The sequence below is a fragment of the Aethalodelphis obliquidens genome, unplaced genomic scaffold, assembly GCF_003676395.1.
Source record: "Aethalodelphis obliquidens isolate GAN/ISIS:26980383/991018 unplaced genomic scaffold, ASM367639v1 scaffold21, whole genome shotgun sequence".
Lineage (NCBI taxonomy): Eukaryota > Metazoa > Chordata > Mammalia > Artiodactyla > Delphinidae > Aethalodelphis > Aethalodelphis obliquidens.
In genome coordinates, this window is record NW_020837965.1 from 17,023,656 (window position 1) to 17,044,526 (window position 20,871).

The following is a 20,871-nucleotide window of genomic DNA, read 5'->3' on the forward strand; positions in this document are numbered from 1 at the left end:
TTTCCTCTGGGCGGTCCACCCCAGCTTCGGGCACTGCCTGCCATACCCCGGCGCCCTGCCCCTCCGAGCAGCCATGTCCACCCTGGGGTGGGCTCCTTGGCAAATGCTTTGACCCCTCTTCCTTGTAAAAGCTGGAAAGTATTGGGGTCACCCTCACTCTTGGATTACATGTGTAGCCAAACCAAGTGGGGTTCTAACAGGCCCTGGGGTTCTTGGGTAAAAGGCCAGTGGCCCCAGTCCAGCACCCCTGGACCAGTGAACCTCCTGGAGGCCACAGCAGAACAGGGAACCTGTCCTCCTGCTGGCCCCTCACAGCCCTCAGAATTGTCAAGTGGAGATGACCTTGAAAGTTTAATTCAAGACTGTTTTTTGACCACGCTGTGCAGCTTGCGGGATCTTAGTTCCCAGACTTAGTTCCCTGGATTGAACCTGCGCCGTCAGCAGTGAAAGCACCGAGTCCTGACCGCCAGACCGCCAGGGAATTCCCTCAAGACATTTTCAAATTCTGCTTTTACAATCCAGAGTCTTCTGTGTTATTTTGCTCAAAATGAGGAATGTGTGTTAGGTAAGGTAACACCATCTGCTGTAATAGAAAGGCCCCTGAAATCTCAGTGGATTAACACCACAGAAGTTCATTTCTCACCTCCCTGTGGTCCAATGGGCAGCGGATGCACATGCGGCCGCAGCGGGCCGGGTGCCGCAGCAGGTGCTGTGACCTACAGTGAGCACAGGGCAGACACGCCCTCCAGGGACCTTCCTCCCCTTTGACAGGGACACTTATCCAAGGCCTCTGTCATCTCTCCTCAGTATTGTACCTGGAAGGCTCGGTTCTTGTGTTTGAGGACATCTTCAGACTGATCGCGTTCTACTGTGTCAGTAGGTGAGTAGCCCAGGCCCCCAGGAGGGCCTCTGATGGCAATAGATGTCCATGCAACCTTGGGTGGGGACAGGGTTGTCACAGAGAAGCCCCAAGAGGGAAGTGTGCCGCCCACAGGGTGCAGAGAGAGGGGACAGTCCCCTGGCTTCACCCTGGTAACTGTGAAGGGGGGTGCTGGCTCTGCTGCTTGCTTGGACCGGCCAGTAAAGTCCCTTCCCTCGCCACCACCTGCCCCCTGCGCTCACTGCCCGTCATAGCAGCTTCCTGTATTCCGGCTTCCAGGACAGCTTGGAGTCCTGTGTGGACCTGACCCACCCCGTTGGAGGAGTTATAGAAGGAACTTCCTGTGGGAACAGCAGGAAGGGCTGATACTCTCCCTCCGTGGGAGAGGGCTTGTGATTGTGAAGCAGCTGCTGGGTGGAGAGGGTGTCTGGTAACCACCCTCAGAGCTGCTCTATTTATTCAGGACTGGTGGCAGGTCAACACGAATTGAAAAATACATTTTGGTGCCAAAACCCAATGGCTTAAGCTACAGGGACTTAAGCAGAGCTGGGCAAGGTGTCTTGGGGTCCAGGGCCCCAGGCTCACCTCCCCCTGCTTCAAAGAGACCATTCATGTTGCCTCTGGTGAAAGCCTCACTCAACCCAGAACACCACCACCCCCATCTACCAGGACCCTCCTGGACCCCGTGGGCAGAACAGGTGACGCTGATAATACGCTGCTGCCTGTTGAGGGCCCTCCAGGTATCCAGCATGGCGCTAGAGTTCTATATCCATTCTCTTTTTAAATCTTGCAAACAGTTCCACCCGGTAAGTGCTCTTCTTAGTCCCATTTTACAGATGAGGAAGCTGAGACTGAGAGAACTTGCTCAAGGTCGCATAGCTGGTAAATGGCAGCGTGGGGATTCAAAGTAGATAGAGCTCCAGGGTCCATGATCTTCTCTACAGCCGCCCCACTGTGTGCACTCCATGATGATTCCTGTGACCTGGCGTGTCCTTCTAGGCCCACAAAGCAAAGCATCTGCGGCTCCCTGACCCTTTGCAAGTTACGACACGTCAAGCTTTCAGAGTCAGGCCCTCTCCTATTCTGAGAAGTTCTACCTCAGTACAAGGCACTAGTCTAGTGTTTGGCCCATGCTGGGTGCTTCGAGTGAGCGAGTGAGTGAATGAATGATGGCATCATTGCAGAGCCCAGAATTTGAGCTAATCTTAATCTCTCAACTACCTCTTTGGTAAAATGGGAACGATAATACCCATGCTGTAGAGGCTGGAGGAAGAAGTAAGATAAAGGGACAGACAATCTGCATTATAACAAGCCTCTCTGCAAACCAGGGTTTGGCAGCCGCTTCTAAGAAAATGATAGTAACAGCTTAGCTGGGGGTCTCCTAGGGGCACACTTGGAAAGAAGGATCCATGTGCAGGGGGCGCTAAAGGACCTGCCCCCAAGGAGGAAGCGACAAGGGAGTGGGGAGCAGGACAGAGACCGGAGAGAAACCCAGCAAGGGTCCATTGCAGGGGCCGTCCCAGCCTCAGCCAGGTCCCTCCAGCAGCTCTGGAGCATAAAGCAGACCTCGGGGTCCACTATAAAGCCACGGGGCTGGGCTTCTGTACCCCCAAGCCAGCACACCCAGGCATTCGTGGCTCTCTGTAGGGCCACTGGGGCAGGCAGTGAGGCTCCAGTGTGTCAGGACGAGCCTCTGAGGGTCACGGGTGCTGGCCCTCAGGAGCAAACCCCTCCGAGGCTGGGCTATGGGTGCACAGAGCTGGTGAAAGGCATCCGAGGGGTCCGGGTGGGACTGTGGCAGTGACTGCTATAACCAGCTCTGTGGACCGGGCGTCTGTGTTAAGTCAGGCTTGTGCTGCACGCTGCCCACAGAGCTCTTTCTAACCCTGCACGGTGCTGCTGGGGAGATGTTTAAAAATGTGGATTCCTGACCCACACTCAGACTCAACGCTGAGAACCCCTGGGCGTGGATCTGAGAATCCGCATCTTAGCAGCTCCCCCAGGAGCTGATCCAGAATGAACTAATACAAAAGTATTAATGCCTGTCCATAGGGTTGCTGTGTTACAGTAGTAGTAATAATAATAACATGATGTGATATAAGGACCAAACTGGGTAACACCCAGCCCGATACTTGGCACATAGTAGATGCTCAACGAACACCCCCATCCTGTGTATGCATTTCCTTGGATCAGCAGAGGTGGCCCCTGGATAAAGTGCTGAACTGGATGCTGGAGGTGGGGTGGCAGACGTGCGTGAAATCCTTGAGCAGTACTGGCTTATGGAGAATGAGGGGGTCCGTGGTGCGGCCTTGAAGAATGTGTAGAGTCTAAGTAGACGTAGGTGGAAGGGACGAGGGGGGCGTTCCCTCTCTGCAGAGCTCAGAGGTGGCAATGAGCAGGGGACAGTCACTGTAGGAAGATGACATTTTGGGAGGCAGCGAGGAGGCCCCGAGTGCAAGGGAAGGCTCTGTGGTGGGCAGGAGTGGGGAGCAGGCTGGGGCAGGCCCTGGACGCCGGGGTCCCAGGCTGGGCTGTGGTCGGCAGCCGCCACTGCAGCATCTTGAGCAGAGGAGGTGGGGAGGGGGTGTCAGAGATTGCCCTGGTGGTCGGGGGTGGCTGCCGGATGAGCCGAGCGATTCTGCTGCCCATTTCAATATAGGCAGTGGCCCAGGAGCCTTTGGAAACCCCAGGGGCAGGCCAGACAGCCAACCAGGTAGACAGGCAACACCGGGATAAATTCTGCCACCCTTCAAACTGAGAGATGGAGGTAGTGGTGACCGGGCAGGGCCTGAGGTGGGGATGCGTCACTGAGGGCCCGTCCGGTCTGGGTCCAGGCCTGGCCTGGCTGGAAGGGCTGACAGGAGGCCCACAGACGGCCTTAGATGCTCAGAATCACACAACTATGACAATGAAGCAAAGATCGATGGGCCACGCCCACCCCATTGACAATGGAGAAGCCAAAGGCCACAACCCAGGAACTCAAAAAAGGGCCCAGGATCTTCTCCCACCTTCCCCCATCCTGCTATTCCATAAGCAGAGTGTTTTTCCCCCGTGAAAACACTTCCCATGAAGGGGTGGGGGCACCCCACGGAGCAGCACAGCCTGTATTGATGGGCAGAGGTGGTCTGGGAAGCTCCCCGGCGACCCACATCCCAGGCGGCCTCTGCTCTGCTCTCCCCCAATCCAGTTCCCCAAGTTTAGACGGGTCCATTCGGCAAACACTCTTTGAGCCTCTGTGGTGTGTGCTAAGGGCTCTGGGGGCATCAGAGACGTGCAAAGCTGCCCGGCCCTTCCAGGAACTTCCAGGGCTCTCATGTAGTTCAAAGGGAGGAGACGGAGGGTGCGGTATAGACAGTAAGGCCATGAAGACCCCCGGGGACAGGCGGCCATCACGCAAGGCTGTCAGTGGGCCTGGACGGGTGGGATTTCAATGACTCGAATCAGGGTTTGGGGAGAAGGTTGACAGAGCTGGGGATACGGCTGAAAATGGGGGTCGGGGTCAGACTGTGACGGGCCTTGAATGCTGGGCTGAGACGTAGAATTGGGACCAGCCATCCTGGGGCCCCTGCAGGGCCACACTCGCCTTCCTGCCCCACGGAACAACCCTGGGCTTGAAGTTAGGAGGCCTGGGGCTCAGCACACTCTGCCCTCCACCCACCGTGTGTCCAGGCCTGGACATCTTCCTTTCCCTCTCTGGGCCTCAGTTTCCCCATCTGTACAATAAAGGGGGAGGGTGTCTAGATCCCTTCTGGGAGATCTCTGGAGAGATCGCTGAAAAGATCCCCATTCAGACCAAAGGCAGCAGATAGAGCTGGCTGTGTCGTCAGGGGTGTCTGTCTGGCTGTGTGCTCGCCAGCGGGTACCTGGCTGTAGGTTCACCAGGGGAGTCTGGCTGTGCACCCGCTGCAGGTCTCAGCGCGGAGCAGCGGGGGTCAGAGGACTGGAAGGGGTGGGTCACTCGCCTTACCCAGAAGAGCACCTTTAGAAGAAGCTGCCGGATTAAGCCTCTCCCCTGACCCTCTCCATGCCCAAGGAGGGTCTTAGCATCCCTGGGGCCAGTGCAGGCACAGGACCCGGATCTGACTGGTTGCTCTCTCAGCCTCAGGACTCCTCCCCTCGGCCCCAGGGAAGTTTCCAGTCTGTGTGGCGATCCCAGCCGCCAGCGGGGTTGCCAGAGTTCTTCCTTTATGGGCTGAGGATTTGGGGGCGGTGGGGGGCCGAGAATGGACACACAGGCCCCTCCTCGGACTTGACCTCTGACCCCTCGTGTCTCCACAGAGATTTACTGCCCTTCAAGCTGAGGCTGCCCCAGGCCATCCTCGAGGCCAGCAGCTTCACAGACCTCAAGACCATCGCCAACCTGGGCCTGGGTAAGTCCCCACTGGGGTCAGGGGAGGTGGCTGGGCCTTAGGAAATGGAGCCCCTGGATTGCCCCCCGCTGACCGCCTGTGCAGATGGACGGCCCCTCAGGCTGACCCCGAGCTGGATCCTGAGTCCCAGCTCCCACGGGACCACCTGCACCCCTGCCCCAGGTGCTGAGCCCCTGTAGCAGGGAGATTCTCCCTCTTTTCGGAGTGACGCCCTTAACAGCTCTCAGGAGGTCTGATGCACAGCCTTGCTGGGTCTGAGGGAGCTGGGTCTGGTCAGGACCCACACAGGCTGACCTGGTGGCAGGGCGTGGCCTGGGAGAAGCTGGACCAAACGCCAGGGGACTTCTCAGCGATGGCCAGGAACCTGGGCCCCAGCCCCGCCCTCGTCAGAAGGAAAAGCAGCGTGAACGTGATCATGAGCTAGAGCGTGCCCCCCCCCTTGCCTGCCCCTGCCCAACCACCTGATTCAGCACACCCACCCTGCCCCTTACCCTTCTGACCTTTTGAGGGATGACGAGGGGAGAGTAAAAGACAGGAGCGTTTCTGATCCCAGCCCTTCCACGTAATAGTAAGAAGAGCTCACGTTTACCGGGCCCTTTCCATGTGACGGGCTTCGCGGAGCCAGTGCCAACCTCTGACACGGCCTCTCCGTGCTAACCCTCAGGGAGCCCAAGCTCACCAAGTCTGGAGCTGCCAGGAAGACAAGCCAGCCGCCTCTGCGGGCCCCCAGTCCTAGGCAGAGGTCAGGTCTCTTTATAAACAAAGCAGTTAATAAGTCCTCATCAAGACTAAGCCACACAGGGAATGTAGCCAGTGTTTTATAGTGACTTTAAATGGAGTATCGTCTATTAAAATTTTGAATCACTCTGTTATGCGTCTGAAACTGACATAATATTGTAAGTCAACTGTACCTCGATGTTTTTATTAAAAAGTCTAAACCGTACCCAGGAACCTGCACCACACATGGCTGAGCACAGCAGCACATCTTCACCAGTGCTGGTTGAATGGAGGACAGGGTGATGGAGAGGGCGGACCCGGGGTGTAGAGGAAGTTAGAGGCAGACCTGGCATCAGAGGCGATCCCCCCTGGCTCCCAAGCCAGCCACTGTCCACCACCCAGAGAGGCCTCTAGACAGCAATGCAAGAGGTGCCACAGGCAGCTCGTGGTCAAAGGCCAGGAAGTAGGAGGAGTCCAGGCCCTCGGATGTCCGCGTTTACTGAGCACTGACCTCTTAATCTGCACTGATGCATCAGATCTTCAAACAACCCTGTAAAGCAGGTTCTGTTATTGTGATCCCCACTTTATGGCAGAAGAAACAGACACCAGGGGTTGAGTGACATGTCCAGTGTCACAGGGTCCATGGAGGGCTGGGCAGCTGGGCTCCAGCCCTCACCCACTAGCTTGTGCTGCCCCTTAACTCCTTATCCAGGCTCTCCTAGGTCCGGTTGACCCAGTTTATAAACTTCAGGGCCAGTTTTCAGTTGATATTGGGGATAAACACTGAACTTGGGCCCCAGATGTTATAGTTGTTGGGCTCTTACCCTTCCAGAAGCTTCATGTGGGACAGGTGAGAGTCTTGTAACTCATACAGTCCAAGTGACACCCCTCCTAAGGTCTAAAATGCCACAGGTGACGCTCTCATTGCCGCGCCCTTGGCGCTATCTTGTGCAATCCTTGCATCCCCATTTTAAAGATAGAAAGTCAGTTCTTAGCACAGCCGAGAAACTTGGCCAGGGTGCTCCAGGCAGGGAAGAGCAAAGCTGGGATGCATGCCAGGGGCTTCTGACTCCCGGCTCAGCCCCTCCACTGCCCCTCAGCTGCACCTCATGACCTTCTCAGTTCTTTTGCAACGAGCAGTCAGCTGCCAGTTTTGAGGCCAAGTTGGGAGGGCAAGTGAGATGCATCAGGAGAGACTTACCTCTGAGAGGAGGGTCGGTTAGCAGCCTCACTGTGGGTAGGTTGGGGCAGGCGTCCCTAAGACCCACTGCCCCAGGGACCCGCAGTTTCCTCTCACCTGGGGTGCAGGGACGGGGCTGCCTCTAAGCCCTAGGAATGGCTGTATGAAAGACAAGCTGCTCCTCTGGGAAGAAGCACATTCCTTTCTGGAATAGAAAAGCCCTTCTATCCTGGGTGAGCTTCACCTGGGGCACGTTGAGGAAGTGAGAGGGGAGGCGCCCTCTGGGAAGCAGGCGGCAGTTCCGATTGTGTGTCCTTGCGAAGGGGATTTAAATGGAATCTGAGTGCACTGAAGCTTAGGAATCAGGGTTCTTTTTTTTAATTTTTTGGCCACACCACGCGGCACGTGGGATCTTAGTTCCCCGACCAGGGATCGGACCCGTGCCCCCTGTGTTGGAAGCACAGAGTCTTAACCACTGGACTGCCAGGGAAATCCGAATAACCGGAGGGTTCTGATCAGGCCTGGTGTCCCCAAGGGCTGAAGGTCAGAAGCGAGGTTCACCAGAATAGGTTTTCCCTGGAGCCGAGGAACGGTTAACTTTTCAGTCCTTCCCCAGAATGGACGGAGACCCGGAGCCGAAAGGGCACATCCTGTCAGAGGCCAGAGGCCCTGGCTCTGGGATGTGCAGACCTCCCTGACCTTCACCTGCGGTTGTGATGATAAATATGCCAAGAGCAGCACTTGCCAAGGGCCCAGACACACCAGGCATTGTGCCCAGCGCATCACACGTTGTTCTGGGCAAGGCACTCTTGCGGCAGAGAAGTGAAACCCACTCAAACGAGCTTAGATAAAAGGGGGCTTAGTGAAAGGCTGCCGGGAAATCTCCGTGATAGGAGCAGAAGGTCAGCCGGGCTTTGCAGGCAGCAGACGCTCATCTCTGCACACAGCTCAGCCTCCTCCCTAAGCCCTGGTTCCCGCTCCGACCTGCCACCGGCCAGGCTCTGACTCCCGACCTGGTGATCTCATAGTTGGAATACGTTTACGAGGCGTATGTGTCTTCTATCGCTAGTGTCTGCAGTGGTTCTTTTTCTGGCACTCTACTCACTTTTTACAAAATGAATAGAATGTCATGAATATCCAAATCATTGCACAAGTCCTGCTGTTCAGACAGGGATGACGTTGCTGAAACGGGGCTACCAACCTCCAGGCTCAGCACCACGGGATCGCCCAGAATGTTTGCTCGTGAGCTGATGTAAGAAAGTCTGAGTTTGGCCTTGGAAAAGCCAACGTTCAAAAGGTCTATGTAGGTATAAGCTTGGACCCGCAAAACTAACATAGGGGGCAGCTCGGCACTGAACTGCATGCAGTTGAATCTGAGTGCAAAAGGGATCTAGGGAAAGCGGTGACAGATAGGGGTTAGATTTGCAGAGGTTCTCAGACATATTTGTAGTATGTATATGTTTTAATATTTTTAAAATATGTTTAGAAAAAGCATATGTTCTATAGTGCTTCCAAGTTTGCCTGTAACTTGCTTTTTCCTTTACATTATATAATGAGAATTTTCCTACTTATTAAAAATTCAATGAAAACTCCAGATTGAATGGCTGTCCAACAGCCCGTCTTTAGGATGTCACAACAACATTCACCCACTGATCTCACCAGACTTTCTAGCTGTTTCCATGGCATCTGGAATACTTGGCTGCATTTACTCGTCCCCTCTTTGTTCTGCCGGTAGCCCAGGGCTCCTCAAGTGTGAAACCTTTGTCACCTTTGCCTTCAGGGTCTACAGCCCAGTACCTGGCCTGGCCCGGGACCTCTGAGGGTTGTAGGAGTGGACGCCTGGCAGAAGGCATCCCCAGCTGAGACACAGGAAGCCACAGGGCCAGCAAAACATCTGCCTCAGTCCGAGGGCAGCACAGAGGCAGTGAGGGCACAGGCCCTTAGGGGAACTGCGACCACTGAGCTGAGCTTGCCCAGTGCCAGTGGGCACAGATGCCCACAGCCAAGCCAACCGCAAGGCCTGCATGACAGCGTTCCGCTTCTCCCCTGGCCTTGGCATTGTGTAGGCTGCAGAGAATGTTACCTACTTCCTTGTTTTGTTTTTTTTTTGCGGTACGCGGGCCTCTCACTGTTGTGGCCTCTCCCGTTGCGAAGCACAGGCTCCGGACGCGCAGGCTCAGCGGCCATGGCTCACGGGCCCAGCCACTCCGCGGCATGTGGGATATTCCCGGACCGGGGCACGAACCCGTGTCCCCTGCATCAGCAGGCGGACTCTCAACCACTGTGCCACCAGGGAAGCCCTACTTCCTTGTTTTTAAGCATAAAGACCTATGCTGCCACTGAGTTCCCTAATAGGCCCTCAGACCCCAGGGTGCAGCTCCTCACCCCTCAGAGCGGCATTCGCTTTGGGTCCTCTGCCCTGCGAGGTACAACCACCAGGCCTATCTTAGGGGCAGGGGAGTGGTTGCTAATCACCCAGGCCCCGGGCCCATTTCTGTGAACCCCACTGTCTGTTCCACTCTTGTAGGAATACAGATCTGGGCGGTGGAAAATGTGTTCTTTTTTTCTGTGCATGAGGGACCCCCCCTGCTATCCTGAGGCGGGCAGTCCAGCTGGTGGTCCATCACTTATAGAGCTCTTTGCCCTCCTTTTTGCCTCCCTCTTCTCATTTTCTCACTTCTTCTCTTCTTGTCTTTAGACCTCTTCCCATGGTTCAGGATGAAACCAGAGAAGTACAGTCCTAGGGTTGGTCTCTCCCGTCAGTGTGCACCAGGACTGCGGAGCCCAGGGGAGTGTAGGTGAGGCCTGAACGTGTCAGGAAGGCTCCACCAAACAGGGGACATTTGACCTGAGTGTTGGAGGATGAGTAGGAGTTTGCCAGGTGGAGAGGGTGGGAAAAGCATTCCAAGCAGAGGGAACACATTAGCCAAGACCTGAAGGTGTGGTGGCCCGTGGCGTGTTCAGGAAGAAGTGAACAGCAGAGAGAGCGGGTGGAGATCAGTAGGCAGCGCTGGGAGGGTGTACGGGGCCACATCCCACAGGCCTTGAATGCCAGGCTAAAGGTTGGGAAGCGATTCTGAACAAATAGAAATCAAGGGCCCACCGTACGCCCAGCACAGAGCCACGAGGAGTGGAATGGATTGGGGGCAGGATGGGGGCATGGAGGCAGCCTATGGCCACGATCTAGGCGAGTGGTAATGGGAGTGTCCGAGCATGGGTGGGCGGTTCTCTTGATCGTCTACCCCATAACTTGCACCTTCTCCCAAAGGAAGGGTCTTATGAGAACTTGGAGGTGAGCCTCAGGGGCCTCAGCTCACCTATGGGGCTGCAGCCCAGTCACCTTAGACTGGCCGCCTGCTGCTCCTTGCTAAGAAACCTTCCAAGGAGACCATGCAAAGTACCCGAGAGAATGGACCGGTCATGGAGGGGTCATAGCTGCCCAAGAAAGTGAAGCATAGGGCCCGGGCAGCCCTCAGGAACAACCCGCCTGGATCTAGGGAGAGCCTGGAGACGCACCCTCCCCCTCCGGGCTCTCTACGTCCTCAGGTGGTGGCTGGCATGGGCACAGAGCCTGGCGTGTCAGAAAGTCCCACAAAAATTGGTCATCTGATGCTGTGGAGACAGCCGCATGGCACTTCCAGGCTTGGGAGCCTCTGCCCAGGACGGGGCTGAACCATGAGTCCCGCCCTGCTCCCCTGTGGATGCGCACGGCTCTCTTTCAGTCAGTTTCTCGGCAGCCCCACCATCCTGGGATTACACCTTGCTCACCTTCATTGGGTTTCTGACCCCTTTGGCCAGCAAGGTGGCAGACACCCACAGCCCTGAGAGTGCCCATCCCTTAGGGCGGGCACGCACACGTGCACACACATGCACAGCTGCCCTTGGCCATCTTGCAACATCTCCTTTCTTTCGATGTCAAGAGCCTGTTGTGTTCTTACCACATTCCCCGTTCTGGGGTGCTCACCACCCCACTACTCACTCACGCCAGGAGAGCAACCAGGATGGGAAGTGTCGCAAGTTCCTATGAAGGGCGGCCCAGCACACGGCTCTATTTATTTATTTATTTATTATTATTTTTAACATCTTTATTGGAGTATAATTGCTTTACAATGGTGTGTTAGTTTCTGCTGTGTAACAAAGTGAGTCAGCTATACGTATACATATATCCCCATATCCCCTCCCTCTTGCATCTCCCTCCCACCCTCCCTATCCCACCCCTCCAGGTGGTCACAAAGCACCGAGCTGATCTCCCTGTGCTATGCGGCTGCTTCCCACTAGCTATCTGTTTCACGTTTGGTAGTGTCTATATGTCCATGCCACTCTCAGCTTTAGAGCTAGTGTGACCTAGTTCAAATTCCAGCTCCTTCACTCACCACCCCAGTGACCGTTCATCTCCCTGGCTTTCTCATCGTCATCTGCCACACGGGGACAACATGAGGACTTACACCAGAGGCCTGTGGTCAGGGATCGGTGAGATGGTCCCTGTAGAGCAAGGAATCCCCAACAGCCAGAACGCAGTGCACGTTTGTTCCTCGTATTGTCTTTGATGCTGTTTTTGGTGGTTTTCTTACTGATGACTCCCTCCCAGAGGTAAAGAGCCCTGGGTGAGAGGCTAGAGGCCTGTCTCAATCACTAACAATGAATTTGCACTATCGATCTCTGAAATGAACGCGTGGAACGAGACCTGGGTTCCAAACTCCTCCGAAAGGAGCTGCTGAGGGAGCTTGCAGTGACCTGCCAGCCAAGTGACCTTGTTCTCAAAATGTGCTCCTGTGGCCTTTTGGGAGCATCCCGAGCTTTTGTCAGATTCTCCATAGAGCCTGGTACCGAGAGGTCAAGAACTCCTCTGAGCTAGTCAAGCCCCGGCGCCCTTTCAGCTTGGACGTCCCATGCCCGTTACCTAGAACAAGCCTGGCGCTGACCATCAGTGTAGCCCTGCTTTGGTGGCCCCAGCTAAGGGCTGAGTCGAGAGCAAGGCATGTGCTGGGACTTAACTCAGCAGTGCAGGAGCTCCAGCTCTCTGAGCTGGGGGCACAGGGCAGCTTCCTGTTTTAAGACAGATTGGCCAGAGGCAGAATCATTTTGCAGAGGGCAGGCATTCCCCCACTTGGGTGGTCAGGTCTGAGCTCACTGGCTACAATCCATAGTTCATTCTTCCTGCTGTGACAGCTGCAGTGGCCCAAACAGGCCCAAAGCAACTTCTCTGTCGGGACCCCATCCTAGGGATGACTAGATGAAGGCCTAGAAAGGTCCGGTGACCTGCCCCAGAGCACCCAGCCGGTCAGCATCGGGAGCTCCGGGGTTCTGCCCCCTCCATCCCCGTACGTACCTGCACCCCGGGGCATGGGTGCCCCCCCCCCCACCGTGGGGTCTCACACGCCAGGGGACAGGACTGAAGCTGAGCCTGTCACCAGCACCGTCCAGGCCCCAGCCCGACACCTCAGGGGAGGATGGCGTGGGGCTTCCCCTCTCAAAGCAGGAAGTAGTGGGAGAGGTTTAAAACAGTCCAAGAGGGGAAACCAACCCTCTGAGCGGTGAAGCAAGCACTGTGTGTGGCCTTCCCTCGCCCTGCCCCCCGTGCAGCCCACAGACACCGCCCGGGCCAGGCTGGGGCCCGGCTTCAGGACTGACCGCCTCTCCCTCCCTCATCTCGACAGGATTCTGGGACTCCTCGCTGAACCCCCGGCCAGGAGGTGGGAGCCCAGTGGAGGCCCCGAGAGACCCAGCCCCGGGAGCGCCCCCCACCTCCATTCTCAGGTCATCCGCCCATTACGAAAACTGCTCGTGTGAAATCGAGCTGTCCGTAGGAAACGGCCGCCTGTGGTTCGTGAATCCAGTCTTCATCGAGGACTGCGGCGGCTCCCTGCCGGCTGACCAGCCACCCCCGGGAAGCTGCCCCTTGCCGTCGCCTCCCGCCTCCGAGGCTACCTCCCCCACCTCCAGGTGGGCCCCTCGCCGCCCAGCCCCCCCTCCCCCGCCGCTCCCCCTCCATCCCCCCAGCTCCAGCCGGCCTCCTCCCCCCGGCCCCCCTCTGGCCTGCCCTCTGCCCGGTTCTCCCTCAGAGGCTGCTCCCCCGCCTCCGCATCCCAAGGCCCTTCCCCCCTCACCCCCAGCGTCTGCCCCCCGCCTGGCACCCCACACCCCAGGCCCCCCAGAGCTTCCAAGCCAGCCACCCATGACAGCCTGTGAGAGGCTCCCGCGTCCCCTCGCAGGCCTGGGCCCCCTCAGGGAGGAAGAGATGAAGCCGGGGGCAGCCCCCAGCCCCTTGCAGTCCCCCGTCCCTCCAGCGCCCACGAAGAAGAGCCTCCCCGCCGCCCCTCCCAGACGCCGCATCGCGGAGAAGGCTTCCCTGGAGGACCCGAGTGCAGGGAAGGCGGACAGGGGGGCGGCAGCGGAGGGGGACCCGGTGGGTCCTTCCAGGGCATCCCCGCTCCGCCTGCCTCCCCAGGGGACCTCCGGCAGCCCTGGGGACGGGCCTCAGAGAACCACAGAGCAAGGCCAGGAAGCAGCGGCCAAAGCCGGCGATCCAGGCAGCATGCCAGAGCCTCCGAGGAAGATTCGACAACCCCCAGTCCCACCTCCCAGGAAGAAACGGCTCTCCCGGCAGCTGGTCTCGGTCCTTCCAATTCCCCTGGAGACTGCCGAGCTTTCCACGGACGGGGAGGCCCCCGAGAACCCCAGGCCCGGTCCACTGGGAGAAGGCCAAGGTCCTGCCCCCACGGCTGGCACTCAGAGCCCGCGTGCCCGGCCTGGGGCCCGGCCCCAGAGCACCCCGGAGTTCAAGGGCTCCCTGGCCTCCCTCTCGGACAGCTTGGGGGTGCCCGCCTCGGCCACAGACCAGGACTCCTACTCGACCAGCAGCACAGAGGAGGAGCTGGAGCAGTTCAGCAGCCCCGGCATCAAGAAGAAGTCGTCGATGATCCTGGGCAAGGCCCGCCACCGCCTGAGCTTCGTGAGCTTCTCCAGCGTCTTCAGCGCCTTCCTCTCCAACAACCGCAAGCTGTACAAGAAGGTGGTGGAGCTGGCCCAGGACAAGGCCTCGTACTTCGGCAGCCTGGTGCAGGACTACAAGGTGTACAGCCTGGAGATGATGGTGCACCAGACCTCCAGCATGGAGATGCTGCAGGAGATCCGCACCATGATGACCCAGCTCAAGAGCTACCTGCTGCAGAGCACCGAGCTCAAGGCCCTGGTGGACCCCGCCCTGCACTCCGAGGAGGAGCTAGGTCGGTCCGCATCCTGGGGCAGGGGCTGGGAGCGGGGGGGAGCCAGGGATAGACCCAGATGATCCTCCCTTTCCGTGAACTAACCCCTCTGCTGTTCTGTCTCCTCCTTCCGAGTTCGGCCCATGGGCCCAGTTAGATGGCAGAACCTCAACCACCTGAGAGCTGGGCAGGACCCCACCCTCAGGATGCTCCTGGTTTTGTTAGGGAGACAAGTCAGCAGGAGCGATTAGCGGCCAAAAAAAAAAAAGCATGAACACACATGGCTGCGGAGGGTCAGAGGCAGTCCCTGCAGGAGATCTGGTGGCTGCAGAGATGTAGAGACCCTAGAGGGCATGGACCCTCTTATTCTGTAGATGAAAAAGGCCCGGGAAGGGGAACGGACTTGGTCAAGGTTACACGGGAGCCAGGGGCGGTGGGGAAGCTGACCGCAGGTCCCTGCCTCCGGGTCACCACGCCTCTAGCTGCAGAGGCTCTGAGGGCCTGGAAGGACAGACAGGAGTGGGGTGACGGAGGCAAGGGCAGCTGTGTGTCGTCCTGTTGAAGAGGCTGGAAAAGCAAAGGGGAAGAGGGAGGCAGCAGGATGAGGACCAAGACAGCCAGGACCAGCCCTAGACCCAGACATGGGCCAAGCCTAGGCGTGCGTGCCAGGGAAGGGTTATCTTGGCCTCTCCTGAGACTCAGCCGTGGGGACATGGGCCCCTCCCTCACCTCCCAGGGATAGAGCAGCTCAGGTGTCTCCCTACAGGGACAGGACTTGGGACCTCCCCTGCTGGGCCAGTAGAGGAGACCCTGGGGATCGGACAGAGCCAGAAAGACTTTCCAAGAATATTTCCCTACTGTCAACCAAAGCTGAACATTGCCTTGGTGTCAAGTTGACGTGGGTTCAAATCCTTGTTCAGGCCCCAACTAGCTGTGTGACCTGCACCGGCAGAGCCTGCGTTGGTCCATCTGTGGAGTGGGGATTATGGCATGTATGTTGCACAGTCGCTGTGAGACCAGAGATGACTAATTCTCATTCCACTAGCTGATCAGGGCGCCTCTGGGATAAGATGACATTTGAACAATGAAGGAATAAGCCATGTGGATAGCCACGTGCATTTCTCCAGGCAAAGGGAATGGCAAGTGCAAAAGCCCCGAGGTAGGAGCAAGCCTGGCCGCTTGGCAGAACAGCAAGAAGGCCAAGGTAGCTGGGGCAGCATGTGCACAGGGAGCAAACAGGTGGTGAGTGAGAGAGGTCACAGGGAGAGGTCGCAGAGGGGGCTTGTGGGCCACGGGAAAGACTGCAGCTTCTATGGTGGATGAGATGGGGCCATTACAGGGCTCTGAGCACAGGAATGTCGTGATCAAACACGGCATAACAAGATTATGCCAGTTGCTGTGTTGAGAATGGACGAAAAGAAGCCAGGGCAAGAGGCTATTAATATAACTTAAGTAAGAGATGATGACAGCCTAGGTCAAGGCGGTAGCCGTGGAAATGGTAAGAAGTCAGGTTCTGGCTATACTGTATTCTTGAGACTAGATTCAGATGGATCTGGTCATTGAAAGAGACACATCAAGAATAACTCTACCAAACGTTTATTGGGCACCCAGGCCCTCCAGGTACAGCTGCACAGGTTGTACACTGCACAACTCCCATGTACATAGTGCTCTCTGAGGTGGTGTGCTAGTAAGCAGCCCTGTGAGAGTTTCTTGTGTGCCAGGCCCTGTGAAAAGCATTACATACCATGCGTGGCTCCTGTGCCCTTGGCAGTGTTGGCTTTTGTTGAATGTACTACACTGTCTCACCTGTCAGAACTGTGGGCTGTACCTGCCGGGGCTGTGAGTATGTCCTTCCAGGGACGTGGGATGGGGATATCCACACTGTCGGGCAACAAGACGTGGGGGCAGGATCCCTGCAGCTGGTTTCCTCACCCTCCTGCTCTCGCCCACCTGCAGAAGCCATTGTGGAGTCTGCCTTGTACAAGTGTGTCCTGAAGCCCCTGAAGGAGGCCATCAACTCCTGCCTGCGTGAGATCCACAGGAAGGACGGCTCGCTGCAGCAGCTCAAGGAGAACCAGCTGGTGATCCTAGCCACCACAACCACCGACCTGGGCGTGACCACTAGCGTGCCGGAGGCACCCATCATGGAGAAGATCCTGCAGAAGTTTGTCAGTATGCACAAGGCCTACTCGCCCGAGAAGAAGATCTCCACCCTGCTCAAGACCTGTAAGCTCATCTACGACTCCATGGCCCTTGGCAACCCAGGTAGGTGGGCAGCCGGGAGGGACCCGGGCTGGGGGCGCTCTCCGGATCCCTGGAGCAGCGATATCGTATGAGGCTGTGACCCCTTCCCCTCAACAACTCCAGAGCCCTTGGAAAGCACTGGAGAAGCCTTCCCAGAATCAGAAGCCTGTTGGGGCAGGAGTAGCCACGGTGGGTTCCCTGGGGGCCGGGAGGGGAGCCATGGTTGGCTGCCACACTGAAAGCAGCCAAGGAAGCCAGCCCATATGTGCCTTTGTATGAATTAGGAAAAGGTGCTACGTTCGTTTCCTAGGGCTGCCGCCACAAAGTTCCACAAACTGGTGACAACAGAAATGTATTGTCTCACAGTTCTGGAGGCTGGCAGTTAGAGCTCAAGGTGTCAGCAGGGCCCTCCTCCCTCTAAAGGCCGTAAGGAAGGAGGTGCTCCAGGCCTCTCTTCTAGCTTCTGGGAGTTCCTTGGCTTGTGGCAACATCACTCCAGTCTTTGCATGGTGTGCTCTCTGTGTACGTGTCTGTGTCCACACTTCCCCTTTTGATAAGGACGTCAGTCATATTGGATTAGGGGCCCACCCTACAACAGTATGACCTCATCTTAGCTAATTATATCGGCCAAGACCTAATGTCCCAATGAAGTTACATTTCGAGGTACTGAGGGCTAGGACTTCAACATATGAGTTTTGGAAGGACACAATTCCACCCATAATGGCCACATAAATCAGTTACAGAAGCCAGTGGGGCAGGTGTGCCCGAGCTGGGCTGGGCTGACTCGAGGGTCTGTGGTCGGAGGGGGTCGTTTGGAGGCTGGCTGGGCTAGGATGGCCTTGCTTATGTGTTGCGTGGTCGATTGGCTACTGACTGGTCTCGGATGGGGGTGACTGGGCCACGTGTTTCTCCTTCTCCAGCAGGTTAGCCCAAGCTTGTACCCATGGCGGTAGTTGGGGTCCAAGTGGGCAAGTACAGCCTGCAAGGCCTCTCGGTATGGACTTGAACTGGCACAACGCCGGTCTGACACATTTCACTGACTCGTTTAGTCACAAGACTAGCCCAGATTTAAGGGGTGAGGAACCAGACTTCCCTGCTTGATGAGAAGAGCTGCAAAGGCACCTAGCAGGGGGTGCAGATGTTGGGAAGGGCATCATTAGGACCATTTATAATCAGTCTGTCCCAGTGCTCCTCCAGGCAGACAAGCACAGGCATCGCTGCACCGTGGTGCACACCTTACACTGAGCACAATGCTGGCTGGATTTCATCCCCTGACTACCCCTTCAGCTGGATGTCCCTGTGCAGTAAGCAACCTGCGTGACTGTACATGACAGCCATGGCAATGGAGAGTGGAGGGAGTTTTAACCTCTGTAGCCATACAGACTTAGGTTCAGATTCCTGCTCTGTCACTTACTACCTGTGTGACCTTGAGTGATTTACTTAACCCCATAAGACCCAGTTTCCTCATCTGAGGAAGCTGTTTTACAAAGAGGCAAAACTAGGACCCCTAATGGTTCAGAAGCCACACTTGGTCGCTTGTGGGTATTGGAAACAGCATATGTAAAATGTCAACCTCAGTGCATGGTGCCTGGCGGGCTCGACCAGTGGTGGCTGTTTTAGGGGCGGGATTCTCCATCTGCCTTGGAGAAGGGCAGGCCAGTGTGACCACAGGCCAACAGAAAACATCTGTTAGTGTGTGACTGGGGGATGGTGCAAGGTCCCCTCACCCTAGAAAAACTTCCTCACAGGCCTGGAACAGGCCACAGTTCCAGGTTGGAGTCACTCTTTTGGATTAAACTGACTTGGGTCCAACAGTCAATTGTGAGAATGAATACTGTTCCCCGTAAGCAGATGCCACCCTGAGTTACAGCTGCATATTAACCCTTTATCATAATATTGGAAATGTGATTGGAAGAGAGAGGGTTACAGCAGTGGAGTCGGGGTGCTGAAGTGGAGGGTTTTCTTCATGGAGTGGGAGTCAGACCTCGAGATGGGATGTCCCATGCGGTGCAGAGTCCAGAGAACAGGCCAGCGTGTGAGCTCCACAGCTGAGAAACCGCCTCAGAAATCGCCAAGGAAGTAAGGTGGGGGTCAGCAGGCAGCCTGCACCCCCCAGAGCTCTCAGAGGTGGACCTGCTCTGTCCCAGGGGTGCGGAACCCGGGAAGCTGTCCAGGAGCCCACAGCAGCGATGTGAGGCTGGAGGTTAAGTCCCCACTGTGGCGTGGCAGAGGGCTGGCCAGGAACCTTCTCAGAGCGAGGCGGCCCCAGGTCAGCAGCGGGGGAGGGAGGCAGGCTCAGGGGGTGCCCTGCGTGGTGTGCAGAGGGGGCAGCTGGATCAGGGCAGGAAAAGAGACAAAGCCCCGTAGGACCCTTTGCTGGGAGCAGCCTCAGCGAGAACAGACGGGCGGGCCTGGGACCTTGGGGGAATGTGGAAGAGAGAGATCCGGGCTTCCTTCCCAGCTGTGTGATTGTGTCCAGGTAACTTCGGTGCTCTGAGCCTCAGTTTTGCCTGTGTTAAGTCAGCACAGCTACACCCGCGTTACGGGGCTGTTGTGAGACTGAGATGAGTCTGCAGTTTGCATCCAGCCCAGTGGCTGGCACTTAACAAGGACAGTTACCTTCCCCTCTGAACTTCTCGTTCGGGCAGTCATTCTCCCTGCCTTGAGGGGGCTCGGGGCAAAGTCAGGACCCAGGGCTCTACAGACCCTGAGCCGTTATCAGGGAGGCAGCTTTGGGCCTGAAATGGGCAATTGCGTCCTCAGCGAGTCCCCGTTTACTCAGAAGCCTTGAGCTTCCTGCAGTTCTTTTAAACACTCAGTGTCTTGGCAGTGACTTCAAACACTGTTTTGCTGACAATGAATTCACTTACTAAAAACTTACCAGCGAGCAGGGAATGGGGGAGGGAATGGCTAAATCTGAGGGAAAAGAAAGACAGAGAGGCACTGCCGGAGCTCAGCCCGTGAAAGACTGAACAGAACAAGGACGATCATAGCTTCCTTGTCCTTGGCTGGCAGGGGCAGGAATACAGGAACCTCTGCTGATTCAAAAGCCAGCTCCAGGCAGGGAGACTCTGAGCCCAGAAATTCAGGACGGGATCAAGGCTCCGTGTGAAGATTCCCCACCAGGAACAGACCCACCAGGAACAGATGGGTTTCTTGGCAAGAGCCAGACAGTGGGTTCCCCTCCCACTGCTGAGTGAGCCCTGGCCTTGTGAACCCAGTGGCTCCCAATCTTACCTGTGCCCCGAGCAGGCCTGGGCTGCCCCACTCGGAACCTCAGCCTCTTCCCTGAGAGGAAGCAGTTCTGCCAAGAAGAGCAGGGGTCTGAGGGTTCCTTCAAGGACATGGGTTTGAACCCCGCTCCGGTGCTGTAGCCTTAGACTTGAATCTCATGGGGCCTCTGCTTGTGTGTAAAATGGGGATGATGAGACCTACCTTGCAGGTTGCCATGCAGGGTAGAGGTGGGGAGAGCACACAGAAAACACCTGGGCTGCGTGGCCCCAAGGAGGTACTAATCTTCCAGAGCCTCTGGTTTCTAGCCCCGTTCAAAAAGAGGCTGGGAACACCTCTCTCACCTGGGCTGTGGCGAGGCTCAGAGGCGAACAGGTGTGTGGGTGAGTGTCCAGTAGATGTGAAGATGCAGGAATGGCTGCTCCAAATGTGGAGGATGCAGCCACTCAGTGGTTTCCAAGCTGGGTTCCCCGAGGCACCCCAGGGGCCGCCAGAGGGACACAGGACTGGGCTTGATCCCAGACAAACCTGCTTGTCCCTCTTTTACACACAGGGTTCCACCTGGGATTTTGTTTGAAATAACCAGTTCTGCTGCTAAATTTTTTGGCCTTTTGAGAAAACCTTTCATTTGGAAAACATTTCAGACTTCAAAAACTTCAAGAATAGGAATAGTACATTAAAACAGGAACATCCACTTACCCCTTGTGGACTGTTAATATCTTACGTCATTTGTTTTATCGTTTATACTCTCTCCGTGCATATGTAATTTTTTCCTGAATCATATAAGGGCAAGTTACATACATCTTGGCCCTTTACCCCTAAATACTTCTGAGAATAGGGATATTCCCTCACATAACCACATTAAAGTTGTCTGCTTCGTAAACTTACATCAATAAAATATTTTTCTCCACTGCACTGCCTGTATTCCAGGTGGTCACTGATCTAACAAGGCTCTTATTAGCATTTCCTCCTCCAGTTCAGGGTCCGATCCAAGGTCAGGTACCGCATTTAGTTGCCTCCTTTAATCTGGAACGTTACAGCCTT

General features: G+C 56.4%; 1 protein-coding gene across 4 annotated transcripts in view; it reads left to right on the top strand.

Moving 5' to 3' along the window:
- The window catches only part of RIN3 (Ras and Rab interactor 3), a 118,472-nt gene that overhangs the window by 80,113 nt on the left and 17,488 nt on the right, over positions 1 to 20,871 (top strand). For all 4 annotated transcript variants that reach the window (XM_027120398.1, XM_027120397.1, XM_027120394.1 and 1 more), the window contains exons 4-7: positions 808 to 880; positions 5,159 to 5,250; positions 12,805 to 14,373; positions 16,309 to 16,617. In XM_027120398.1, the coding sequence (XP_026976199.1) occupies positions 808 to 880; positions 5,159 to 5,250; positions 12,805 to 14,373; positions 16,309 to 16,617 (2,043 nt within the window). The remainder of the gene's footprint in view (positions 1 to 807; positions 881 to 5,158; positions 5,251 to 12,804; positions 14,374 to 16,308; positions 16,618 to 20,871) is intronic.